This window comes from Drosophila serrata, unplaced genomic scaffold (genome assembly GCF_035046125.1).
Source record: "Drosophila serrata isolate PLE 108 unplaced genomic scaffold, ASM3504612v1 contig_272, whole genome shotgun sequence".
In the NCBI taxonomy this organism is placed as follows: Eukaryota; Metazoa; Arthropoda; class Insecta; order Diptera; family Drosophilidae; genus Drosophila; species Drosophila serrata.
This window is the reverse complement of record NW_028257170.1, coordinates 8,118,520-8,142,141: the sequence shown is the minus strand read 5'-3', so window position 1 is coordinate 8,142,141 and position 23,622 is coordinate 8,118,520. Positions and strand designations below refer to the sequence as shown.

The following is a 23,622-nucleotide window of genomic DNA, read 5'->3' as shown; positions in this document are numbered from 1 at the left end:
TTTGCCATTAAACTATCATGAAATTAATACTAAAACTTAGAGAATAATAATTTATACCCTTTATTCTATTAATCTCCCGATTGTTTTCATTGCAGATATATTGGAAGTCTTCTAATTTTCACAAAATATAAATCAAAATTTTTTAAATATTAAAATTATGATGACAACATAGGAAATTATAATATTCCTTTCCTTGAATTTATCAATTCCTCCCATGACAGCTATATGATTAGGTAAACTTCCATTAAAAAACATTAATAATTTCGCTTCAAATATAATTTATTCAATCAATGTTCCATATTTATTAATAAGCAACTCCGGTGTGGTCGCGGATCCAGTCCAGGTGGTAGGTCACGCGCTGGAAGCCAGCGGGATGACCGGCCTGGCAGCCGGAGCCAGACACCCAGTTGGTGACTCCCACCAGCTTGCCGCCGTCATGGGTGACCAGGGGGCCGCCGGAGTCTCCGCCGCAGGTTCCCCTGCCATCAACAACGCGGATGCAGATGATGTTGTCACCAACGATGCCGGTGCCGTAGTAGTTGGCGCACTCGGAGTTGTGAATGATCTGGACATCGGCGCACTGGAGCCAGTCGGGCAGGGGGCTGCCGTCGTAGGTGCCTCCCCAGCCGCAGGCCACGGCCCACCATTCGTTGTAGTCGTTGTAGCGGTCATTGTAGCTGGGCAGCTCCACCTTGTTGACCATGTGCCAGAAGTCCACGTGCGGGATACGGATCAGGGCGATGTCAGCGTTGCTGTGCTTGATGAAGTTGCCGTTTCCAACCCAGTGAGTGAACTGGGCATTGGTGCGCCAGGTGGCTCCGAAGTACACGGTCACAGAGTCAGCGTTTCCGATGCAGTGCTCGGCGGTGAGGACCCAGTCGTGGGCAATGATGGAGCCACCGCACCACCAGCCGCCGCTGAAGCCCAGGCCAACGGTGTAGGGGGCCTTGCCCTCCGTAGCCGGGTAGCCGTTGGTAATGCGACCCTCGATCTTGGACACCTTGGGCAGGTCCTTGGGGTGGACCACGCTGTTGATGGCGGTGGCGGAGGCCGAGGCCACAGCCAGAGCCAGGAAAGCTACGAACAGTTTCATGTTGCTGGAACAACTTGGTTCGAAGGGGCTGGCTTTGCCGCTTTTATACCCCCGACTATCGCGATCGTAAAACTCTGTTTTGATAATTGCCGAGATAATTATTAAAGTGAAATACTAAATCAATGTTCTCTAATCACAAATGGGTGTTTCCTATGCATATTTGTTTGACTGATTAGCTGGGGGATCTATATTCCGTTTGAGGGAGTTAAAATCACGTATACGCCCCTTTATCCAGGGTTCTTACATACATATGTATATGGAAGAAGTGTAATAAAACTTGGAGTCTACTGGGAATTTAAGAGGTGGATGATTATAATTTACAAAAAAATAATAAAATAAAATGATAAAATGTATAAAAGTAAATGCAGTGTATAAAATACTTGATTATCAGTTGAGAAGTGCCTCACATTAACCTTAAAAGGTCGGAAAAGGTTCTCAGTATCCTAGTTTATACTTTATAATGTGACTAACTGTTCCTTATATAAATCCTAAGTGCTTTTTATATTAATTTCCATTATTTTGGGAATTGAATTCTTGGATTATTTACTTATTACTTGATATTTTTAATATTACCTAAGTGGGTACTCGAGTATTGCCTTTGTATTAAAAAAAAATGTCGCCTAAAAGAAAGCTATATTTTTAACTTCCTCTCCTTACAGTTTGAAGTCAGGAATAGTCCTCGAATTATCTGAGGTTGCTTATTAGTGTAAAAAAAATTTTGAGATTTGTTAAGGTTGTTTGCTAATTATATTTATTATTTTACTATACTTAACTAAATTGATGTCTTACTATTTAATTAATTCTGATAATGCTATTAGTTAGTTGATCATACTGAAAATTGCTGAATGTTTAAGGGACTATTTTATAGTCTTAAAGGAAAAGATATGTAAACCTTTCTTTTAAAGCCAACAAAAATATTATAAAATTCATAAAGTAAAATTAAACAATAGCTTTAAATGTTTGACCTGCAAAACCAAAATAAACCCACTAATAAGTACACAGAATTATTATTTTTTCAATAGTTTTCTAAAAATAGATTTTTTATTGTCATTTCATTCGTTGTTTGTTTTTGTTGTTACTTGTTTTTTTTTTTGTGTAGTTTTACCGTGATGCTTTGATGACTTTGAGAAAAGTGTGTGAGTGCCACTCACACTTACATAAATACATTTAATAAACTATATAGGGGATAAATGTTTGATCTGATTGCGCTACGTGGTTAGCTTTAGATACCCTACGTTTCTTTAAAGGCATTATCGTTTCGTTTATCATGTACATCGAACACGTTTACTCTTATTTACAAAATAATTATCGATAAAAATGCATCATTTCATGGTTTTTCTTATTTTTCATCACTCGTGTGTGCGTGTGTGTGTGTTTGTGTGTGTATGTTTTCCTTGAATAAATTAGAAAATTTCATAGAACTAGGCTAAATGAAGAAATCTTCCATTCGAGTGTGTGTGTTGGTTTTTGGGCGATGTTTGGGGTATAAATAAATAGTTTCTTGATGGGCCAGATGAGTAGAATAAATAGTCGAAATGGGGGCGAGAGTGTGGGTGTGTGTGTCGTTTTAGTGTGTGCTTTAGGGTTACGCCCAGTGGCGCAATTGACAAACATCACCGGCTCAAAGGGGAGGAACCGGAAGTCCCTTCCCCCTTGCTAGCAAGGTGGCAATTGGGCGTGGCATGGGCGCAGCTAAGGTCATAATAAATAAATAAATAAATGTTGTAAATATCCACTTAAATGCTAGGCAAAAATCGTGTTTCAATGCGTCTGGGATATAAATAGGCGATAGTGCTGCGAGTGTGTGTTGGGTTTCGGATGTTGGATATTGGATGTCAGATGTCGGAAGACAGTGGTTGTTGGCAAAAGCTCGGTCAGTCAGTCGCTGACCGGAAGTCCCCTTTTCGGGGGTCAGGATACCTTCACATCTCCAAAGGATCCTCTCTACCACAGCGGCATGGGACGTTGCCGGGCCAGGAAGGCGGGCAGACTGGCGGCAGTTGGGGCGGGACAACCTAAAGGGCAAAAAGAATATATTCGTTAATTGTATTCCTTGTTTTCCCACTACCCAAAGTTACTTACGGCACACAGCGCAGGTCTGCTCGTCGGTACCATCACCGCAACCATCCCGTCCGGAGCAGACAATGGCCGTGGAGCGGCACAAACCATTGCTGCAGCGGTGCGGGCAGTAGGCATCCGCCTCTCGCCTTCCACCCATCAGGCCACCGGCCTCGATCAGGCGCATGAAGAGATTGGGCACGGACCGGGAGCCGCACAAATGCGGCGGCTCATCGCTGCCGTCCTTGCAGGACACAATGGCATTGCAGTACTCGTACTCCGGCAGGCACTCACCGCTGCCGCAGCGGAACGTGTGCTCTGGACAGGCGTTGCCTCCTCGGTGGCTGCCATCGCAGCCCAGCTCATCCTCGCCATGTGGACACTGGCGCCTGCCATCGCAGAGCGCTGCCCGCGAGATGCAGCGTCCACTACGCTGGCAGCGGAAGGACTCTGCCGGACAGCTCTGGTTCAGGCGGGCATTGTGGGTGCACTCCTCGTCGGAGGCGTCATTGCAATCGGCGCGGCCGTCGCATACGAAGAACCAGGAGATGCAAACGCCACTGGAACGGCACTGAAAAGAGGATACAAAAAAAACTATTTCTCTTTCTTGAATTTCTATGAAAATCTAGCACTCACCTGGAAGGTTCCAGGACTGCATCCGGTTCTCTCGGCACCGCATTGTTGCTCCTCTCCGCTGGCAGAGCAGTCACACACTCCACGTCCATTGCAAACGGTGTGAGGATCAGCCAACTGGCACTGGCGATCGTTGCTGCAGGCCAATCCCAGGGAGACAGCCTCCAGGCCAAGATCCACGCGCTTACGCAGCTCCGAGCCGGGTTTGCTGGCAGCAGGAGCAACGGAAGCCGGGGACACGGGCTCCGGAGTGGGCTCATCGGCGGCGGCCATCAGGGGCATCAGAGTGGTCACCACGGGAGCTGCGGGTTCCATGAGGGTCACACGACTGGCCAGACCCAGCATGGTCTGAGTCGTGATCTCCACAATGCCTGCGGGATTTGGAGTGGCTTCCTCATGGGCAACGTTATGAGCCACAGGCTCCTGCTCAATGTGATTGCTGTCCAGTTCCTGCAGACCATCGATGGTGGTGGTGGACTCCACGATCAGGTTATCGGATTCCAGCTCATTCAGGCGGATGGGAACGGATTGATCGTTCAGGTCGAAGGGTAGTTCCTCGGGGGACAGAGTGTGCTCCTCCTCGGGCTCGGCTTCCTGTTCTAGTTCCTTCTCGGTGGTGGCTTCTGTTTGGGCTTCTTCTTCGATTTCCTCCTGATTGGCTGGCTCTGGTTCTTCCTCATCCTGCTGGGGTTCCTCCTTGACAGCCTCTTCCTCCGCCTGCTGCTGCTCCTTCTCAGCCACAGGAGCGGATGTCACCTGCTCCTCTTCCTCGGCTGCCTCATCATTAGCTGCCTCAGCAAACAGATCTGGAATGGCAGGCACTGGCTCCTCGGCTTGTGGCACTTGCTCCACATGGTCATGGGTTTCGTCAGCTTCGGCCACGAGATCGGAAATGGCAGCATGGGGCTGCTCCTCCTCGTTCTCCGAGTTGGCCTCCACCATGGGCACTGTCTGGGCGGGCTGTTGGCCAAATGGAACCGGTGGCACGGTGCTGTCGCCCTCCAGCATCAAATCGCTGAGAATGTCGGCGATGCTCTCGCTCTCATGGAAGTTCTGGGGATTCTCCTGATCCAGTTCGTCACTCACAATGGCACTGGGCACCTCCGCGAGTTCAGGTGCCAATGTGGACTCTGCTTCCTCTTCATCTTCTTGCTCAGGGGCTGCAGTGGTTTCTTCTTGCTGGGCGATCTCCTGGAGATGTTCGATGCTGGTGTAGTCCAGCTCGTGTTTGCTGGCCTCCTCCTCCTCCTCTGCGGGCGCTGCTTCGGGAGTAGCTGGTGATTCCTCCTGGGCCTTAGGAGGAGCGGAATCGTCCGCTGGCTCCTCTGAGTGCTCCTCCGCTGGCTCTGGAATAACCTCTTCCTGGGCAATTGGTTCTGCTCCCTGAATTATGTTGTCATTCTCGTTCTTTTCGACCTCCACTTCATCCAGCTGAGGCTTGATCTCCTCCTGAGTCTGGGCACTTTCACTGGCTTCGGTTTCAGGTTCGGCTTCTGGCACAATCTCCGTCTGCATGGATTCCTCAGTGGCTTCCGGCTCGATATCAGCATCGCTCTTAATTGGCTGCTCTGGCTTACCTTGATCGGTATCCACCTGCGACACCTCATCATTAGCGGGCTCTGCTTCTGGCTCTTGGATCCTCTCAGTTACCAGTGACTGCTCCTCCTCCTCATCCTCCTCCACCCCGATCTCCGTTTCTGTGGCCGTCTCTGGCTCGGGCAACGCCTCTGCCTGGGGCTCTGCAATTGCTTCCGACACTTCGGGCGTTTTAATTGCATTTGCATTTTGCTCATCGGCCTCGGGCTCATGCTCCTTCTCCGTCTCCTTCTCCTCCCCCTCCTCCTCTTGGGGCAGTGGCAGCTCGGTGGTGATCTCTAATTCTGGTTCTGGTTCCGCTGCTGCCTCTGGTTGCTCTGTGGTCAGCTCTGGCTCTGCTTCTGCCTCCTCCAGTGGCGCCAATTCATCATCATTTGTTGGGTATGTCAATTGTTCGTGCTCCGCTTCGGTGATTGCCTCCACCTCCTGCTCTGTCTCTGTCTCCGTCTCCGTCTCCGCCTCTGCCTCAGTGTCGATGTCTTGGACTGGTTTCTCTGTTGTGGCTTCATCTGCATCTTGATGGACTTCTTCATCCACCTGCTCGGGCTGGCTCTCCTCCTCGTGCTGCTCTGCCCCCTCCTCCTGCACAGCTGGCTCGGTGACTTGGTCTTGATTTAATTGATTGGCTTCATTTAAATCATCCTCGCCACTTGTCGGCTTGATGTCGGCGCTTTGTTCCACCTGATCGGTCTCAGATCCAGATCCAGATTCAGCTGCAGCTCCCGACTCCATCTCTGGCCTCTGACTGCCTTCGGTGGCCAGAGGTAGCTCCACATCTGTGGCTTCGGTCGGAGTTGCTTCTGCTTCCGCTACTTCTTTTTCCATTTCGGTTTCTGGCTCCTCTGGTTTTCCCACCTCGACTTGGCTTTCACTCTCCATTTGCACCGAGGCTGGTTCGCTGACGGTCGCTGGCTCCTCCTGCTTGGGTGGCTGCTCCTCCTCGTGGTGGGCCACAGCTACTTCTAGCTCATGATCCCCCGAGGCCAGATGCTCCTCCTCTTGCTCCACCTCGTTGTCAGCTGCCTTCGTCACACTTTCGGTTTCAGGTGTAGCATTAACTGGGATCAGTTCCTCGTCGGCCACCGTCTGGGCTGTCTCCGGCTCTGTCTCCTCCTCGAGAAGCTGCGTCTGGACCGGCGGTTCGCTGGTGCTGGCCTCAGCATCAGTCTCGCTCTCGGCATCAATGGGCACCACCTCCTCATTAGTCTGCGGCACCTCCTCCTCCTCTTCCTCCTTCTCGGGTTCAGCTTCGTAATCGAATTTCATGGTGTCGTCGATTGGCGATGAGGCAATCTCTTGATTACCCGATGCCTCCTCCTCCTCCTCCTCGGCTTGTGGTGCCACCACCTCTGCGACAATATCCTGATGCTCGGGTTGCTCACCCGTTAGTTCCGGCTTGTGGCTATCATGCTCTTCCGCGTACTCCTCGTCGATCTTGTAGGGATAGTCCTCGGTGGGCCCAGCCTCAGTCTCTTGTTCGGCAGCAATGACATTCTCGGTGGGCACATCGGCGGGTGTGAGCAGCTGCTGAACCCCAGTTGTGGCATCTTGAGAGATCTGGGTGAGTTCTGGCTCCTTTGCAGGCTCTTCATGGTGTAGCTGCTGCTCCTCCTGGTTCTGCTGTTGTGTCAGTTCGGTTTCCTCATGGGCCATGTCCACAGCCTCCAGTTTCTCAACGTTTTCCACCTCGGCTACCTCAGGTCGTAACTTAGTGCTCTGGCCATCATCCTCCTCCAAGGATTGCTCCTCAACACTGGCGGGCAGCTCATCTTCCAGCAGAATGGGAGCAGCTGTCGTCGTTGTCGTTGTTGTCGTCGACGGGGTGGTCCTTCTTGTGGTTGTTGTGGGCGCAGGTGTTGTGGTCGTGGTCGTCGTTGTTGTCGTTGTGCTCGTAGTGGTTTTCCTTGTAGTGGTCGTGCTAACTGGTTGTTCCACCTTCTCAATGGCCTGATCCTCCTCCTTCTGATCCGCCGCCGGGGCCACGCAGAGACCACCGATCATCTTGGCGGGACTTGTGCACTGGCAGCGTCCGAATAGATTCGGGATAAGGAAGTCACAGTGGGTGCGGGTGTCGAACATTTGGCAGTGGGCGTGGCTGTAGCAAACGGCGCCAGGATGGGCAGCTGTGGGAAAACGGATAGAGGGGAAAGGAGGTTGAGAAATTGCGGAAAATTCTCGTGAGATCCGGATCGAATGTGTTTGTGTGTTTTGAGTCATGTTATTAAGTTAACCGTAAACCGTAAACCGAACTGCAAGCACCAAATGCATATTAAAAACTCATCATCATCATGAGGAGCCACACCAGAACATGGAGGAGAACAAGAACCACATCAGAGCATTAGCCCGCCTTCGACAAGCCTAATAACCGTCAATAAAGTCAACTGCAACTGCATCAACCTCAACGCATCGTGGCCAAAAGAGAATCCCAAAGAAGAGACGAGAATCCGTCCAGAGAGCAAAATTATATATTACAAGAATTGGGAGGTACTTGAAGAAATATACAAGGATTTTCCATAAAAAATTTGCTACAGTTTCCTCTAATATATTTCATACAAACTATATATATTTTAGCTGACATTCAGAGGATTATTTTGATAGGAAATCTTGTCGTTTTTATAAACCTAAGTATCCTAAGCAATCGAGAGATTTCTCCCTGTGCATTACTATGATACTCGTAGAAGGGGAACAGATGGGAACCAGAAGATGACGCTGAAACGTCGTCGGTGACGTCGCCCATTCCCATTACCGTTCCTCATCAGCATTCCACTCGCCGATAACTGGCTGAAAGAGCTTGGTGACTACAACCACGAATGCAACTGCAGGCCAAGACTGGAGCCGAGCCACCTGCGTGTCTGCCACTGTCCTCCTCTGGAATCTCAGCTCTGACCCACTTTCCGGACTGCCGCTCCAACTTGTTTTCACTTGTTTCGTTTTTGGTTTTGCCAGCAAACTAGCAAACTTGCAACAGGCAGCAGGCAACTTGCAACTAGGAACCTGCAACTTGCAACTTGCATTTCACTGAACAAGGCAGCCGCCGAAGCCGCCGCTGCCACCTGCATTTGCCCTTTGGGCAGTGTCTGGCCACGAGATCCATTCCCATTTGGCGATCATAAATCGGTATGCGAAATATATACCCTTCATCCTGTGGCCCAAGTGGAAAAGTTCGTTTTTCTCGCGGGAATTTCGGCCACGGACAGATCTCCACAAGTCCCCAAAGAGCCTTCTGTCGGCATTTCACAAAAGGCTCTCCGCTCCATTGGCCATTGGGGAACCGGTCGATCGGTGGAGTTCGTGGCACATGAAAGGCAAACGGCCATGGCCATCATGGCGTATACTTAACGAATGCACCGCCACTGACACCGGCCAATGGCCAATTCCAAATGCGAGTAGCTCGGACTTGGTCTTTGCCGCAGCATTTGTGACACCAATATGGAGCCAACGCGGAGCAGGAAGAATCGCATGAGAAGGAGTGACTCCAAATACTTGGCCTCTCATCTTTCACTTTTATATAACAGCAGTAGACGAGGGGACACAAGGCGGTAAATTGTTATTTAGGAAAGGAATTTATGGAGCATTTTAATAGATTTAAATATTTCCAAGATATAACTAGTATCTCTCTTTTGCTTTAAATTTTTCAAAAGATTACTAAAAGTTGAATCACATATATGTACTTAAAGTTTGATTATGCAACCTTTTCTAAAAACCTAAGATTTCATTATACTATTTCTCTGTTTCCTTTCTATACTGCATTATATGTAAAACCTCATTTGTATTTGTATTATTTGATATAGGTCTAAGAGGCCTAACTAAATCAGATTTCTCTCTGTGCATCAACATTGTTTTTTTCTTCCCAACATGGGGCATGGAACGACGCCTCTGATCGATGTGGCTGCCTGGGGGCAATGCCAATGCCACGGCCACTTAGCGTTGTTGCCGGTGCGACAGGTTGCATGCGAATCGCTGCACGACTGCCACTGCTAACCTAACCCACTTCGATTACGGCCAGAGCTGGTGCTGCTGGATGCTGCTCCGATCTCCGAGAGATCACCGGGGCGATACCCAGCGAATGGCGAACTGAATGCGAGAGCGACGCGTGTGAAAATTGCTGTGTGTGGATCGGCGGGGAGCTGGCATCATAAACAATAATTTGCATCGAAATCAGCATAAATTAAATCGCAGCTTCCTCTGCGGGCGCTGTCTTTGTTCGAAGTCTCCGCCGCCGGTGGCCGGAATCGCAAATAGCAAATCGCAAAACTGTGTCAACTGCCTGCCACACGCACAGCCACAGCCACAGATACAGATACAGATACAAATGCTAGATACTAGCCATAAGATACGAGATGTATCCATCCATCTGCGGCAGCAGCATTCCTGCGGCTATAATAAGTCTATTTATGCCGCCGACTTTCATTATATGAAATAACCCGGGGACGCTTTAATTAATTGAAACCATTTGCATTTGGTGGAAATGGTAAGTTGTCTTTTATTTTCCGGAAGTTGACCGAAAGCGGCGGGGTGCCACTTCTGTGTGTGTGTTTTGGCCGTTCCACATAATTTGCATGCAATTTGGCATTTGGCGCAATTTAGTTTGAAATGGCCAATTCAAGAAGCATTTCTTTCGTATATTTTTCTTTTTTGGATTTTTTTTTTTTGGCTTTGTTTTTCTTTGTCTGTAGCCGCAAATTAACACAGTTTGACTTTGACTGGCTGAGTTTGTGGGTCATGCGAAATGAAATGGAATTTTTCAGCGGTTTTCGGTAGTTTTCGTTCGTTTTGGGTCTTTCTCTCTTTCCATTTTTATATTATTTTTGGTGCAAGGTGTCGCAATGGAAAGTATTTTCCCTGCTTTTTTTCTGGCCTGGCCTGGCGAAGGTGTTGAGGCTGCACGAAAGTGAGCTGAGTTTTTTGGCGAGGAGAGTGACTAGGAGATTTTCTACAGCTTCTCAGGCTCAACTTCTGCTTATTGCCTTATATAATGAGACTCGACTGGGATTTCGTAGCGGAAAAGCCGAAGAAATACATGGAAAATGTGTTTGAAGAACCTATACTTCTTTTAAGATAATTTATGGAACATTTCTATAGGCATTTTGCATGAACATTGGAATTTGTTGCGGAAAACTGTTTAAATCTTAATTTAAATTCATATTTAATTCGGGAAATTTAATAAGTTACCTGAAAAAGGGAATGTTAATGATTTTGAGACAATTTTAAATGAACTTGCTTGGGAGAAACTTCAAGATAATGAGATACAAGATACTGATACTTAGCTCATCAAAAACATATTTTAAAGCTGACTTTTAATATCTAGATTCTTTCCTCCTCTTTTTTGTTATATATTTAAGTTTCCTAAGCAGTTTTCTCTATCAATTTTCTTTCAGTGCTCTTTGTGTGATCACCGATGTCAGAGCGGTTCACTTTTCCTGCAACTTTGTATGCAGAAGATCTCGATCATGCGAGACAGTGGCTCAGGTTCCAATGTTTGGTCGGTTAGTCTGCGGCTATATGTTTGTTCATTATCTGAACGAGTGTATATATATATATTTAGGCATATGTATTTGGCATACTTTTAAGCTCTGGAGGCTGGGTAAAACGGGGAGAGTGGAGTAGACCATTCCGAAGAACCAAATGCATAACTCATAAAGATGGGAGGAAGTGCTCATTGTTGCTGGATTGCTGGATGGCCGAATGGCTGGAGGTGGGCTCGTTAAACAGCCACAAAAACGGGCAAGTTAAGAGCCAATCCCGGAATGGGCTTGGGCCTGGGTTAAGGTGCATGGGAAACTGGAACAAGTGGCCAAGAGCGGAGCACCGAGCGCCAAGAGCTGAGGAGAGCTGAAGAGCGCGGAGAGCGAAAAAGCCAAATGGAAAGAAAGCCTGACAAGCTCACAAAAATCTGGCACACCACTTGCTTCACTTGACCCGCGACTCAGATGGAGATGGAGGAGCAGAGCCGGCAGGGAGATGGCGATAGGATGAAGTGAATGGCCAATCCCAAATGTGTGCAACATTTTTGTCAACTGCAACTTTGGCCTTACTCTCTCTGTGCGAGAACTAATTGGACTTTCTTGGACTTTCTTCCTTTTGCTAATCAGTGCAATTTAATTACGAGAGGATCGGAGAGGAGGCAATTAGCCATGTAAAGTAGGCACCGCTGGGCGATAGCCATCGAAGGGGCTAAGCCAGGATATTCCCATATAGTATCGTCTTGTCTCTCCTCTAATGGTGAAAGGTTCCTCTTTCTTTTATTGTGTGTTTCGGTGAAAGTATCTCTCATAAATGAGCGCGGGCTCACCTGGCCGCTTTGGCCTCAAATTACGCTTAATTAAATACGAGAGCTCACTCTCGGCTCGGCCAGCAGCAGCAGCAGCTGTCCTGCCCATATATATTGAGTTCTTATGCCATATAATTAAGTCGCCAGAGTCTGCAGTGCCACATCAGGTGAACGGCAATGACACGAACTGCTCCACGATCGTGCCCCAGTGGAGTGGCCCCTCGATTCTAGTCAACATTCTAATCAGATTAACGCCACTTGGCGCCAATGTGGCAAAAGGAAGTGGAGCGAATTCCAATCGATTTCAGGGCTGACATCGAAAGGTCTCAGAAGGAACTAAAAGGGTTTGTGTCACTGTTTTCATAAGGAATATTTAAGGGACAGGTCTTCATTTAAGTAAACTTATATAAAGTATTTTAAGTAGCTTCCTAGAATTATTCTTTCAAATATTACCTTCTCTATCTAAGCTTTTATCTCAACTAAAATTTATTACTGCCACGTTCTTTGAATAATTTATTTAATCTTTTTCCCCCGCACAAGAATAACTATTAACTTTATTTTTTGTAACCTTTCTTAGTCAGTCACTGAATGAATCACAGGCCAGAGAATGATTTATATCCAACTCTAGCCATGAGTCACGGTTCCCTGGCCCAGAGCCCTGAAAGTTAAGTGTGGCTGAAGATGCATCTTTGGAGCCATTGGCCGAGTATCTTGAAAAATGTATCTTTCACACATGGCTCTGCACAAACAGAAACAGAAACTCGTAGAGAGATCGAAGCCAAACATTTGCATTTACATTTTACATTTAACGTTCAGCGTTCTTACGTTTTGCGTTCTTTTTTTCCTTCCAGCACGCTGCTGGCCAGTTCTTGGAAGATTAACCAATTATGCGTATAATTAGTGACACGATTGTCTTGTTATTTTCATCGTTATTGTTATTGCTATGCCCGTGTTAATTGCCGGCAGAAAGGAAAACCCAACCGAACCAAAGTGTTAACGAATGGCAAACAGGAAATGGGAGTGGACACTGAGTAGAGTACACACAGAACCAAATGGTTAATCAGAAAACAATAATCAAGGGTTACAGAGAAAGACAGTAATCTTAAGACTGAAGATGAAGGAGTTAGAAAGCTATATCTTCTCGGAAAAATAAATAATTATGAAGGGTAGGATAAAGTCTGAAGATGAGGGAGGTAGAAAGCTACAAGTTGTTGCTGAGAACTAACTATTTATTAAGGATATTAATAGCAAAGTTTACCATAGAATAAAAGATTATGTTCTCCTCTCATATTTTAAAACTATTTAAAAATGTTATTAAATAGATCTCCTAAAATCAAATCGAAATTCTCATTAAATCCTTTCCCTTGAAACCTACATATTTTTCCTGTGTAGTTACATACTATATGGTACTACCTCACATTGCGTGACATTCCGGTTAACTAAAGAAATGATAAGCCATCAAAGTGGGTATTATTAGTTGGCTGCCGTCCGTTTATTGCAATTCACCAAACACCGCACCGAACAGTTAATGATATCATCTAGTACTTGTGTGTATCTGTGGTGTGATGTGAGTGTGTTCTGTGTGTGGTGTGTGTGGAATTCCATGCAAACCGGGCGGATTAGGGCCACAAGACTTGGCCGGCACTTGGCGGATACTTACGTCCCAGACAGGTGTGCTTGCGGAACTGCAGGAATCCCTCGACGCACCGACAGGCTCCATCCAGACAGCTACTGTTGGCCACCTTCATGGAGCACTGTTCGCTCAGCTGGCAGTCGCCTCCCAGGAGTTGAGCTAAAGATGAAACCAAAAACAAGACAAAAAACAAATCAAAAATCGGTATTTATCCTGAATTAGAGTTTATCATTAAAGGTAGCCGGGCAATCATTTTGAAAATTAACTTTAATCGTCTCATTTGAGGGAATTTTCTAAGAAAACTATTGGACTTAACAAGCAATTTGAGAGTGTAAAATAAATGTAAGTGGAGGATGGCGAAGAGGGTCCATCCACAAGGAATTTTCTATTTGAGTTTCGCAATAACTATAATTGGACGGCAAAATGTTAAGAAATAAATAACATGATTTAGACAAGAGATAATCCAATTATTAGATATCATTAAAGAGAAATGTATCTTTAATGGCGGAATTCGTTAGGTGGAATTTTCTGCGAAAAGCCAAAACCATTTTAAGAGTTGAAGATAGACCTAATAGGCTCATTAAAGCGATTTTTTTTGGCTAAGGTTTTCTTAATAACTTAAAATTAGAAATCTTGTTAAAATATTTCCTAAGTAAAATAAATTAATAGTAATCTCACAAATGTGAGATAGTTACTTAAATTTTTTGTCAACTAAGCCTATTTAGTTCCTTCATAAAAATGCAATACCTTCTTTAAGCCTTAAAAAATTTCCAATATAGGTATTTAAATAAGAATTGTTTTCTGTATTTAATTGTAAAATATATATATATATTCAAGGGGAATAATGTAAATATGGAGAATTTAAGCCCTAAGAGAGTAACCCAAATCTTGGTTACATTGTATTTCCCCTCAAGTTTCTTGTTTATATTTGACCATCAGATGATGAATCACTAATTCTTCCCAATGGAATTCCAAATTCTTTTTCTGTGTACAGAGACATGGAGAGAGTTGTGCTGAGTGCATCTAACGGTTCTTCGGTGGACAAACACACCATAGCCATCGCATCTCCATATGCAACTCCAACTCCAACTCCGCCCATTGTTTGCTTGTGTTTGCCCGGCAAACATTCTGTATACTCCCACTTTTGGGGTTAGCCAAAGATTGACTTTGCCTACTTAGTACGTACACGACAAACAGCGCTTGGAGTCCAGCTGGACGAAGTAGGGGGCGCACTCGCAGTAACCCAATGCGGAGCAGCTGCTGCCCTTGATGAAATCCGTGCAGTCCATGTCATGCTGGCACTTGTCACCCAGTTCCAGTGCCCGGCTAGCATCAGCCACTGTAAAGATGATCAGCAGCTGGAAAAATAAGATTGGGAAGGGATATTACAAAGGGTTCTTAGGGATGTATTTAAAAATAAGAAGGATATATCTTTAAATTTGTTTCTCAATGTTTCTCTATTAAAAATTCCTTTGGAAAACTTTTAAAATTTAGTTGTATGTTGATTTTTAGCCCAAGCAATTAAGATATTTAATAATTTTCCCTAAGTATTTCCCACACCGCACCTTAAGCCACATAATTGCACAAGAAACCGTAGTGTCTTAAAGACTCGCATTCCTTCTTCCTTCCTTTCCAAACTTTTTGCTTTACCTATAAACCGCAGAGATCTGTTCTTCATAGCCCCGGCATATTCTTTTTCAATTAGGTGAACCGTTTTGCATGGGCCATTATTAAATCGAAATGAGCCAACAAATTGGACGGTCTTGACCAAGTCTTGTTCAAATGCCAAACAAATGGCTTGGGAGCACGGAATAACCTAACATAACATATATTCGTGTGGGCCCAGTAGTGTGTCTGTCGACAAAAAAGAGCCGTAAAATCCGTACTTAATCGCAGCAGCTCACTGGCTGGCTAACTCTTTTATGAATGGAGTGTGTGCGATGTGTGTAATTCTAGCTTGTAGCTACGTATCTGTCAGATACAAAGCCTTTGTTCGCCGCACAGACACAGTTAACGTTACATCCGATGCTACAGAGATACCCGAGAACTGAAAAACTGGAGTTGTAAAACAGAATTAACAGTTGCCTGAACACCGAACACACGCCCCGTCGAAGGTGGATTATATATTCTATGCCAGGCCAAGTACACTGTGGAGTGGCTTGGCCCGGGATCTATAATTAAAAAAGGAAACAAGAAATAGAAACAAACAGCAGGGAGTTAAGGGTACTAACTACTACTACTAGCCGAGTAGCTTGTATGTTTTTGGGATGTCTCGGGTCAAGTTACCCTATGTTTTTGATACCCTTTTAATGGGTATTTATTATGGCTTATAATGGTTAGGTATTATCAGGTGGGGCGTCCTTTAAAGTTTTTTTTTTCCATGGTAATGAGTGTATTAGAGTACAGGGAAAGAATTTATGCAAAGTTCTATCGAAATAACTTAAATAAAGGTTAAATAGCAGTACTTGGTAAAATCTACCTTAATTCTTATACATTCTAGTATAAGTTCTTTAAAAATATTCCCCAAAATAAATAGTATAACTTATATCTCCGCTTTATCAAACCATGAATACAACAGATACAAAAGATACTCAAGGGAATTTTATGCCTCGGTCCAATGGACTTGGCCCTCTTCACTTGTTTTGCAGTTAGAACGCTGGCTTAGCTGGCTAATAAATAAGCTGAATTTTGTGGCCAACATGGATAGAGCTCCTCAACACACATAGACACACACATAAGAAGTGGGGAGAAGAGTGCAATGTACTTTCTGCTCATCGCGAATGAGCGCCACACGCCATTAATTACGGGCCGGCTCTCTGGGATTGGCATTACCTAACCGAAACCAAGGCACCAGCTCCATCTCCAACAGCAGCAGATACAGATACAGATACAAGTTAGGTAACTGGGCTCGGGTTCTGGGTCTTGGGTTTTTGGGTTTTTTTTGCATACTGGCTAAAACGGTACTGTTAGATCTTCACCCCCGACTTTCTTGGTTGTTTTTTGTTGGAATTTGTTAACGCATTAAATCCAATGATTACATAAAGTTAGTCTTGGATTTCATGGGGGGGGGGAAGCCCCCTGAGACTCAGCTAATTGGTAAGAACTCAACGATTCTGATTCCAATTCCATAGTCACGCAAGTCTTTGGCAAATTGTACAAGTTGAGACATTAAAAAAACACAGTTAGGATCATTTGGCGGAATGCAACATTGTTGGATTCTCTTGCCTTGATTGTGATAAATGATCAGGTGTAAATTTCAAGTCATAAACTGAAGTAAATCTAAGGATTTCGAAGTAAAATAGAGGAAGAGAAGTCCTAGGTTTACTTAGGTTTTTATGGATTTTTTATTATTATTCCTTTTTGATAATTAATAGTCCCTAAATACATCTCTACTTCTCTCTCATTGCAGATTGTTGTAAACTTAAAAACCATTTCTGCAAAACTTTCCCCATTCTCTACTAAAAAAGTAATTTTAAACAATCAATATCAATAAATTTGTCTTCTTTTGAGTTTATTGAATAATAAATCATTTCTGATCTTTAATAATAATAAATAAAAAAGACTTTCTGCTCAAATTAGTTCAGATAATTATTTTATTTGTGACTTTCCCCTGGTCATGAAAGCATTAAAGGCATTACAGGCAAAGTTTATTGAACAACAAAACACTGACACTGCCATTTCGAGATCTTCAAATAACAATAAATAAATAAAGTACTCAACATAATCCCCATTCAGAGGTGTTTCCTTAGAGTCTCAAGATCATTTCGCTACTCATTCGATGCTTGTCTAGTCAAAACACAGCACTTGGGCCCCGTGGCAAGCTCGGGCCCCCTCAAGAAAGCCAAAGCCAAAGCCAGGCAAAATCCATTTCCATTTCCATTCCCATTCCCCATGAGTACACTCAATGGGAGCGGGCACTGCAAACGAGATCTCGAATGGGAAAAGTATCGGATCGAAGCTGGAGTCGGAATCGCAGCAGACTCGAATGGCCAAGAGAACCAGAAATGAAATGAAACCGTTCAAACTCGACGGCATCAATAAAATGTCAATAAACAGAGAAGAAATTGTTTAATTACGCTTTCGAGCTGGCCGCCAACTATATAGAGTGAGAGAGACAGGCTATTGGCCATTAGAGCCGAGTGCCAGTATGTGTCTTTGCCTTTGTTTGACTTGACCCAATAACTCTGGGCCAAGTTACTTTCATTGCCAGCTCATTGTCCATGGGAGGTTTGACATCGCTCCGCAGAAAAGTTTCAGAGACACAGCGATATCCGAGGGATCTCCGGAGGCGGCTAATAACCGTCAGGTCGTGTCCACCCGGCCATTTGTAATCCTCCGGCCAGCCATTCGTCTTCCCGGCCTCCTGAAAGTCCACCTCCTTGTCCGTTAAAAACCCCATTCATCAGGCGGGCTTATTTATTTCTCAGCTTTCCTGGTTCTCGGATCTTGGTTCTGTGTTCTGAGTTCTCCGTTCCCTGGTTTTTGGTTTTTGGGTTTATGGTCGCTGTGCTAATGAAGACCCGTTGCAGTGGCATTTTCCCTGCACTGCACTGCACTGCACTGCAGTTATTGTAATTTAGAATCGTAAAAGAACGGCTGGCCAGCGCAAAAGGCAAAAAATAAAAAAGGAGTAAATAATTTTTCGTGTTTTACAAATTACTCTCGTACTTGTTTAATGATCGTCGGGCGCCGGACCGTCTGCTGACCTTTGGCCGGGCCAAATGCAGGTGCACACAGATGCAGCCGGTGGCCGGTAGACGGTGGCCGGTAGACGGTGGCCGGTGGCTATTGGCCAAGACTTAATGCACTTGGCTCAAAATGGGCTGAACGGGGCAGCGGTTGAGGGCATAGCGAAACATAATAACAAACAACATCGAAGTGGATAAATTGTTTCTTGGCCAAGATGGAGTGGAAAAAGTGGCGGAAAAATAAAGGAATACAACTGAGGAAAGCTCCAGGTGGAGCGAGAGCCCTTGGTTCATTGCATTCTATTTATTTTTTTAGCAATAGGAATAGATCAAGAATTATTAGGTGGGAAAATCTAATTGAATTGTGAAAGATTCATGCATGAATCATTGATTAAATTACAGAAAAAGGAGTGCTTATTGATAATTAACACCATGTTGCCCTTTATTAAATTGAATATATATTTGAAAAACGAATGAGAATTAAAGTAGTGTTATTTAGCAAAGCCACACTACAAGATTCCTTATCGGTTTACTTAGTTTAAATGTTAAGTTCTACTAAAATTCTCTTTAGGAACCTAAAGAAAAAATAAAAGAGGAAATGATATTCCATAACAATGAATAATTTGAGATAAAAATCACTGTAAAATATCTATAATATACGTAAGACAGATATATAAAATACCTAACAATAGAGATTTTAAAATCGCATAAATGATAAGAAGACTAGGCCTCCAAAGTTCCGTAAAACCAATAAAAAAGTAGAAGAAATAAAGCCAAGTTAGCCAAACTTCCTCTTTTTTATGCCTCTCGTTTTTCCCGGAATCCATAAAAAGGCCAGCAATTCAATAGAAGCATTTATTAATAGTCAAACTAGTTCCCATACACCGCAGCCATAATGACGCTTCCCGCAGTAATAATGATTAAGTGCCGGGCAATGAAATTTTATGAAGCAAATAATTCACTAAACTTAATGCTCGCTCTTGTGATTTTTTGGCTTGTATTTCTATTGGTGCTCGAGCAGTGCCAAGGGAAAAACTCCCACCTTTTATTAGATTAATTTGACCACATTACTCAGTCAATGGAGCGGTGGAGTGGAGTGGAGTGGAGTGGAGCGGAGCGGCAAGGCGACCCCCATCGACATCATCATCTCTGGCCCGATCTGCGTCATGATCTTCGACGCCTGCCTATCCATCTATCAGCCGCAGTTTGACCCAATGGCCGACTTCACAGCTCTTTGCACACACACTCGGAGCTCACTTTGCGAAGAAAAAGAACTCGGCCCACGCCACTCGGCCAAAAAGCCAAGAAAACACCCAACATCATAAATAAAAATTGTGCCAAAAGAAAAAAGGAAAAAGAGTGTGGCTTTTGTTTAAGAAAGCGAAAAAAGCGCTTAACAATAGCCCGCTGACCAGGTGACAAACATTTTTTGGAGCAATTTGAATTGGCAACGCCCCAAATGACTTTTGAATGCCCGAATGGGGGTGCAATTTTTGCCAGCATATTCTATTATTTATATATATATGTATTATTTTGGCCACAGTTGGGCTTACTTACCGCTAAGAGCCGCTTAACCGTAAAAGCATTTCCATTGAGCATTGCGATCGCAGGTTGCTTTCTCGATTTTTTTGTCGGCGTCGCAGTCGCCGTCATAGCCGCGCTTCTGTAGCTCCGAGAAGCTGCCTTGGAACTCCCTGGGAAGGCTTTTCTCTCTCTCTGCAGCAATTTCCCTCCTTTTGTGTGTTTTTGTCGATTTTCCTCCTCTCTCTCTCTCTCTCTCTTCCTTTCTATCTGTCTCTCTCTCTCGTGGCAGTCGTTAATATACGAGTGTGTTTTTTTGTGCTGTGAAAAGGAGTCGGGGATGTGAGGATGTGAGGGAAGAGACTTGACTTAAACTCTGAACTCTTAGGGTCAAAAACGGAACGAAAACGTTTTTCTCTCTCTTTTTTTTTGTACGGGCCAAAGGAAATGCGGCCCACTAAACAAAAAAAAAACTAAGGAAAATAATAATAATAATAATTTCTGTTTTATTATTTTGCAGTTGTCGGTTGCCCTGTTGAGAAGGCCAAAAAGCCAGCCAACCGGCCGGCTTGCGGCTCACACGCCCCTCATTCGCATTCAATGGGCATTGAAGCCGCTCCACTTTAAAACGAAAGACTTAGGCAGCGAACTTGCGGCGGCAGCCGAAAAATGGGAAATTAACACCTGAACCGCCGCTGCCCTAACCTAAGCCCTCAAAAACTTATTTCGTTTCGTTTATTTTTCTCGACCGCTGTCTCATGTTTTTCCGTTTTTTTTTTCTATATCTTTTTTGTTGTTGCTATTTTCACTTGCTGTGACGACCTTTGAGTCTGTCTCTTGCTCGCTCGCTCGCTCTGTTTTTCCTCGTTTTTCTGTGTGTGTGTGTGTGTCTCGTTCTGTTTTTCTTATACGGAATTCGGGTAACGTTTTTGTTGTTGTGTCTTTCTTAGCCGCTGCTGTTATAAAATTTCATTTTATTGCAATGCATGAGTCTGGGCCGAAGAGCTCGAGACTGAGACTAAGGCCAAGACTAAGTCGCAAGACTCGGAGACTGGGTCTGAGAATGTGGCGCTCTAGGGCATTACCGTTAGGCGGCTGAGGCACAAAATACAACAACAAAAAATATAAAAGAATAAACGAGCAGAGCCGATATAAAACATCAACTAACTCCAGCCTTTTTATAACTTAATAAAAAAGAGAAAAAATCAGACTGGGGGGAGGTGGGCCAGGGAGAAAGGGTGAAGGGCTCGCGAGAGTTCGATTTAAATTGGTCTAAGGTGAGAAAGGCCTGAGAACTAGTCGCTGCACAGAAAACAATGTCATAAAGGTTTCTTGGCAACTTAAGGTTTGGGGTTTGATAAGGTGTCGGGGAAGGCTACACTTTTTAATTGAAAAAATCAATTCACATAACCTTTGGAAAAATTTACAGAAATGAGGCTATTGCTGATGGGGGAATTTAATTGAAATATGAATATCTATTGGGTTATAATTTATATCATCTTCTCCAATTTAAATTAGTTTTTTGCATAAAGAAAATGCTTTCAGAAAACAAATTAAAAAATGGAATAAAATTGATTACTCTCAATAAGATCCTTTAAGTTTTTCCAGGACTTATTAATATATTTTTGGATAATGAAATATTTAAATTCTTAAGGAAGCAACATCTTTTTTGCTTTGACAAATTATCTAAGGGATAACTATTTATTGTTATGAACATCTAATTGGGAATTACATGTTTTATTTCCTAATCCAGAAACGTATTTCTTAGGCTTGTAAGAATAGATATTTATTTAGATATTTTTTAAATATTAAAAAGCTGTTAAGTCTTTAAGAACTTCCTCTTTTCTACTTCTTCTGATATTTTCTTTTTTGCTTTAGAGAATTGCTTTTGGTCAAGGGGCGTGTATGGGCGTGTCTGGACAATTGCCCGACTCAATTTTTTGACCCAGTCAGCCGCGAAGAAGCAGATGCAAATGCAGATGAAGATACAGAGATGCAGATGGAGATGCAGAGATGCTGAGATACAGATGGCGGAGATCTTCCGCAATCGATCAGCATGTGCAAAGTGTTGGGCTGGCAACCGCAAAACGCAAAACTTTTGCTGGGGAGCTGCATTTTTTATGCTGCTGCTGCTGTTGTGTTTGTGGTTTTTGCGCTTGGTCTATCGGTCGCTGGGTCGTCATCAATGCAATGCAACACACACACACGCAGAACGGACTGAGGCTAAGACTCTGGCTAAGACACTCTAGCCGAGAGACACAAGGCAGCAGCAGCAACAAAAAATAAAATAAAAAGAGCCAAGAGCAGCGCGATTCTGGCACCGTTATGCACCCAATATGGCGACTGCACCACCGCCGCACCACCATCTCCACCAGAACAGCAGCTCCGCTCCACACATGTGCCGAAGCTGGACTGGCTCTGGCTCTGGCTTTTGGGTCTGGGTGCATCTGCATCCAGAAAACTGGACAGCAGAGACACGGGACTCCGGGGACCCTGGATCTCTGGATCTCTGGATCTCTGGATCTTATGGAGCTCTGTCTTCACTTGACTGCCTTCCCATGTATGTTTGTCCATCTCGCTCGCTATTTGTTTGTTTGTTTGTTTGTTTGTCAGTTGGTTGGATGTTGCTTCGCTCGCTGGCTTGGGTTTGTTTGTTGGTTTTTCCTTGGGAGTCCGCAAGAAAAACAGAAATTACACACAGTTGCCCGAATGGGCCGCGCCTTAGTCTAATTCCAGCTTAAGAAATCCTCAGGATCTCTTATCGATTATCATCATCATCATCATCATTATTATTATTATTATTTTCCTCTTTTTGTTTTCTTTAAGGAGTAATTTTTTAGCTACCGTTTTGTTTTAATTTGTATCTTGGTTTCAACACTCGCGTCGCGGCACTTCTTGTAGATTGTGTGTGATGTGTTCAAGTGTTTTATTTTTTCGGTTCAGTTTGATTTATTTCTTTTTTTTGCTAGCAAGTTGAGTGTGTGCAAAGTGCAGCCGCATCCACGGAGATGAGCTGAGCTGGGCACGTCCGCACGTAACGATGGTCAGCAACGAACTGAAGAGGAGCCAGCCAGCCACGGACTTAAAGAACCAAAGACAAGCAGCCGCAGTTCGCAGTCGCCAGCAACAGCAGCAGCAGCAGCAGCAGCAACATCAGCAGCAACAGCAAAAGCAACAGCAACAGCAGCAGCAACACGAAGAAGCCACTTGGCCAGCTCAAAGAGGAGAGCTTTTTGGCCAAAGTCAAAGTCAAGGCAGCGAAGCTTTCTCAGACACGACAAGTGCCGAGGTCTTGGCCAAAATGTTGTTGCTATTGCTGCTGTTAGCGATCATATTGCTGCTGTTACCCGAGAGATATTGCTGCTGTTACTGCGGCTTAGGCGGGCTCCTGTTACTGCTGATGCTGCTGCTGCTGCCGATGTTGCTGCTGCTGCTGCTGCTGCTGCTCCTGCTGCCTTGGCTGTGTATGCAAATGCGCTTTATTTGTTTCTTTAATTATGAGTGTCAGGTCCGAGAGAGTGCGAACGGCACAGATTAAGAGAGATAAACGGCGAAGCGTTTGTAGTACACCTACACGACGCAGAGATCGCAGCTGCCCAAGCATCTGCATTTGCTTCGAAATTAACCGTTTTAAGTTACAGTCAAAGTTCGATAAATGCAACTACTTGAACTCCAAAAAGGGGAAATGATATAAATCCCATAATATTGTGAAGATTATTATTCAAAAGGTATACATTAAAGAATTGAGTCGCTAAACAACTTATTTGGGATTCCCCTATTCCTTTCAAACCTCGAATATTTTGTGTAACTTATTGAGTCTGCCAAAAACTTGTAATGTTTGTAATATATATTATATATTATAATTCATTTTGGTACAGAAATAAACGTATTAATAATTTACTAAATAGAATAATGGCTTAATAAAACTCCTTTAACAGGGATAAGAATAACGACTTTTAGGTTGCAAACTTCGAATTAAATATATCATATATATTTAAATTCAAATCATTACTGATTAGGGTAAATGTAAATGGCAGGTTTTATTTTGTTATTTTATTTTTTAATACCCTTCCACAGAGTCCCGACTGTAGTTGATTTTTATGTTCGTTACACTTCCGTCACTTGAGGT

At 44.2% G+C, this 23,622-nt stretch overlaps 1 protein-coding gene and 1 pseudogene across 2 annotated transcripts; both read right to left on the bottom strand.

Annotated features, from left to right (window-relative positions):
- Positions 1-267: 267 nt before the first annotated feature.
- On the bottom strand, positions 268-1,097 carry LOC110190669 (serine protease 1 pseudogene; annotated as a pseudogene). The gene has a single exon (XR_015271838.1). The product of XR_015271838.1 is annotated as a serine protease 1 pseudogene (transcript).
- A 1,006-nt stretch (positions 1,098-2,103) lies between these two features.
- ImpE1 (Ecdysone-inducible gene E1) lies at positions 2,104-22,996 on the bottom strand. The gene is made up of 7 exons (XM_086833430.1): positions 22,338-22,996; positions 19,530-19,814; positions 14,471-14,642; positions 13,312-13,443; positions 3,788-7,503; positions 3,176-3,722; positions 2,104-3,108 (listed from the first exon to the last, which is right to left on the bottom strand). Exons 2-7 carry the CDS (start codon positions 19,623-19,625, stop codon positions 3,038-3,040), a joined length of 4,734 nt encoding a protein of 1,577 aa, XP_086689556.1. The 5' UTR covers positions 19,626-19,814; positions 22,338-22,996; the 3' UTR covers positions 2,104-3,037.
- Between the last annotated feature and the right edge of the window lie 626 nt (positions 22,997-23,622).

Excerpts from the sequence above, each read along its gene's own strand:
- ImpE1 (XM_086833430.1), bottom strand. The coding sequence starts at position 19,625 with ATGACGGCGACTGCGACGCCGACAAAAAAATCGAGAAAGCAACCTGCG. Across the intron at positions 7,504-13,311 it reads CAAGCACACCTGTCTGGGAC|CTGCCCATCCTGGCGCCGTT; the intron begins GTAAGTATCCGC and ends GTTTTCCCACAG. Across the intron at positions 3,723-3,787 it reads GCAGTCCTGGAACCTTCCAG|TGCCGTTCCAGTGGCGTTTG; the intron begins GTGAGTGCTAGA and ends TCCTCTTTTCAG.